The 2,953-nt window shown below is 26.8% G+C and overlaps 1 protein-coding gene across 1 annotated transcript; it reads left to right on the forward strand.

Annotated features, from left to right (window-relative positions):
* The first annotated feature begins 538 nt into the window (after positions 1–538).
* Positions 539–2,434, forward strand: LOC100192236 (uncharacterized). Its single transcript, XM_065801639.1, has one exon. It carries the CDS (start codon positions 876–878, stop codon positions 1,620–1,622), a length of 747 nt encoding a protein of 248 aa, XP_065657711.1. The 5' UTR covers positions 539–875; the 3' UTR covers positions 1,623–2,434.
* The last annotated feature ends 519 nt before the right edge of the window (positions 2,435–2,953 follow it).

Here is a 2,953-nt window from a genome sequence, read left to right on the forward strand (position 1 = left end):
TTAAAATATTTTGTTAAAAAATTTCTTACTTTAAATCATTATAATTCTGCGGTAAATTGGCAAAACGACTTACGTTAAAAAAAAAAGTAGTTAAAAATAAAATGTTGTTTACAATGTATGTTAGATAAATATCATATTTAACATAAATAATATATTAAAGTTAGTTATAAAATGCGGTAACCTGTAATGAAATTAAAGAATAAAAAACTGCCAATACACGTTAGAACTCTCATTTTTTTAAGGAAAAAAACCTTTTTAAAAGTAGTGACGTCATCAAACATCTAATTATAAAACAATCAATACGAAATATATAACTTAATATAAATAATATAAATAGTTTCCTAACTTTTGAAATGTAAGAAATATGTGTATAAATATTTTAAAAAAACTTTTAAACAAAAAGATTAAAATTTAAAATAATTTCGCAACTTCCGTAGCATTAAATAAATAAACATTTTTTTTTTAATGGTTGTGTTTATTTATGTAAAAATATAAATATTAAAGTCTAATTTCAAAACTACACAGACTAAGATATTAGCTTAAATCATAAAATATCACGCGTATTTTTTTTTTTTTTTTTTTTGTAAATTATTTAAAAAGGTAAAAAAAATGCCGAAGTTAAGCTCAAGGTTATACGTGACGACAAAAAAATACGTGTTTTGATTGGGTATTTATAAACAATAGATAACTTTCTTAACAAAAGACGCACATGGCCTTCAAAACTTTATCATGCAAAATGTGCAAGTTATCATTAACAATCTTGCAGGCTTGAGAAGAGTGATCAATTACTAACATTGCAGCGATTAGCATTAGTAAAAGTTTATTTCTGAAAGTTATCTTTTTTGCATAATCATCGATTACATATTACTGTATAAATGGCGTTATCATTATGTAAAACCAAAGACTTATTTTCAAGTCGCGAAGGCTTAAATCTCGATAAATTTTCATTTAATTATAAACAAGACAGTCAATTTTCCGTATTTCGTGATTATCTCGGACTTATAAGACTGATACTACCTGAAAATCCCATTGAAATGTCTAAATTGCATTCGCCTACAGAATCTGTGGATAATGTAGATTTTTTTTTTAATTATCCAAATATTATATCCTCAAACAGACATCGAATTGATAGTTTAGATTCAGATGAGACGAGTGAGAGTTCTTCTAGCGAAGGTCGAGGTGATAATGAAGTAATTTATGAAAACCTAAGTTCTTCCGAAGAGTACTCTCCCTACCGGCAAAGTAAAGTCAATTCAATTCATAGTAATGTTTTGGCGCAAACATACGCTCAAACATTAGAGTCTCTTATTGCTAACCAAAGTGTAGTTAGTCAACAAATACATAATCATGTTCAACAACAAATTCAAAGCAAAGCTTTAAAAAATCTTAGCAAGACATCGGTTTGTGTATTTTGTCGAAATAATGGTGAGTCCAGAGAATTTTACAGCTCGCACACTTTAAAGGATAACGAAGGAAATACTATGTGTCCAATACTTAGAGCCTACACATGCCCACTCTGCAAGTCACATGGAAACCAATCACATACAATTAAATATTGTCCTAAATATACTCCAAAACCGAAAACAGATAAATTATTAGGTATCAGCATGCCTTTACTTTAGCTTACGATGAATTTTTATTTGATACTTAAAAATGAAAGAAATATAATTTTGTTTAGTGAGGTATAACTATTTTTTATGTACATATCTAAGTTCTCTTGCGCGCATTCTTGCTGCGCAAGATTGTTTTGTTTTGCATGCTCTATTTTTTTAGGTGAGCTTTTAAATTTTTACGTTCATTTTTTCATTGATAGTTTTAAATTAATCCTTCAAAATATTTTCATTATTATCGTAGTTAAATTTTAAAGGCAGTTTTTTAAATTATACAGTCTCTTGATTTTATCTTATTTTGTTTATTCGTCTTATTTAATGTTTGTATATAACGACCGCAAAAAATGCTCAGCGTTCCATGGTTTATTTAAAATTCTTTGTCTCATCTTACATTATATTAATATTTTTTTTAATTTAAAAAACCTTTATCATATAAGCTTTTCGGCGTAGGCTTTTTTAAATTGAAAAACCGCCATTTACTGGTATCTTTAAAAAAAACTACAGGTGTTACATTGAATCTGTTTACTAGTAATATTCGGTCTATGTGAATGTTCCTTTATAATTTAATAATTTTAATAATGTAATCAAGTAGGACTAAAACTGTCTTATTTTTTTCTTTTCAATTTTAGTCCTAGTTTTAGATAAAATTTAATCGCGATTATCATTTTATGATTTGTACATGCAAGAATTTTGTGGTGTTAAGAAAACCTTCATATTTGTGTTTATATATTTAAACGCTGTAAATAGCGTGTCAAAGATTCTGTATTAGATTTTACGCCATATTGTATTTAGTTTTTATTCGAATATAACGAATGCAGATTTTACGTTTGAAGTTTTTTTTTTGCTTACGAAATGGACTTAAAGGAGGGTGTACGTTCAGAGTTTAATCATTGATATTTCTCTTATTTGTTCTTACTTTAAGTTTTCCTAGTTCACTTGTCAAAATATTTATAGGAAGTGCTAGTTTTTAAAAAAATATATTGTATTTAATTGGGATAAAGGGTAATTTAGTAGAGAAGTGGGAAAAAATTAAACTTTGCGGCCTAACCCCCTGGTTTTTCATGATGTTTGTTAATTTAAATAAAATGCAGTGTTCCAGCTTATTAACTTTTTTGATCTGTTGGTGTATTTCGTAATAATCGAAATTTGAGCGTTCTTTTTGTTTGTTGAAAGAAGTTATGTTCTTTTTTTTATTAGAATATTCGATTTTTTTTTTGCTTTACTCAAAGTAAATTAAATTCGAAACTTCGAATTATTATTTGCTTTTAACAATTTATTTTCAACCTTGACGGATTTTTTTGAACTTTACTGTTTACTACAATTTTAAAGTTAAACTTAAAATG

The sequence above is a fragment of the Hydra vulgaris genome, chromosome 07, assembly GCF_038396675.1.
Source record: "Hydra vulgaris chromosome 07, alternate assembly HydraT2T_AEP".
In the NCBI taxonomy this organism is placed as follows: Eukaryota; Metazoa; Cnidaria; class Hydrozoa; order Anthoathecata; family Hydridae; genus Hydra; species Hydra vulgaris.

Coding starts and splice junctions, on each gene's coding strand:
- LOC100192236 (XM_065801639.1), top strand. CDS start 876: ATGGCGTTATCATTATGTAAAACCAAAGACTTATTTTCAAGTCGCGAA.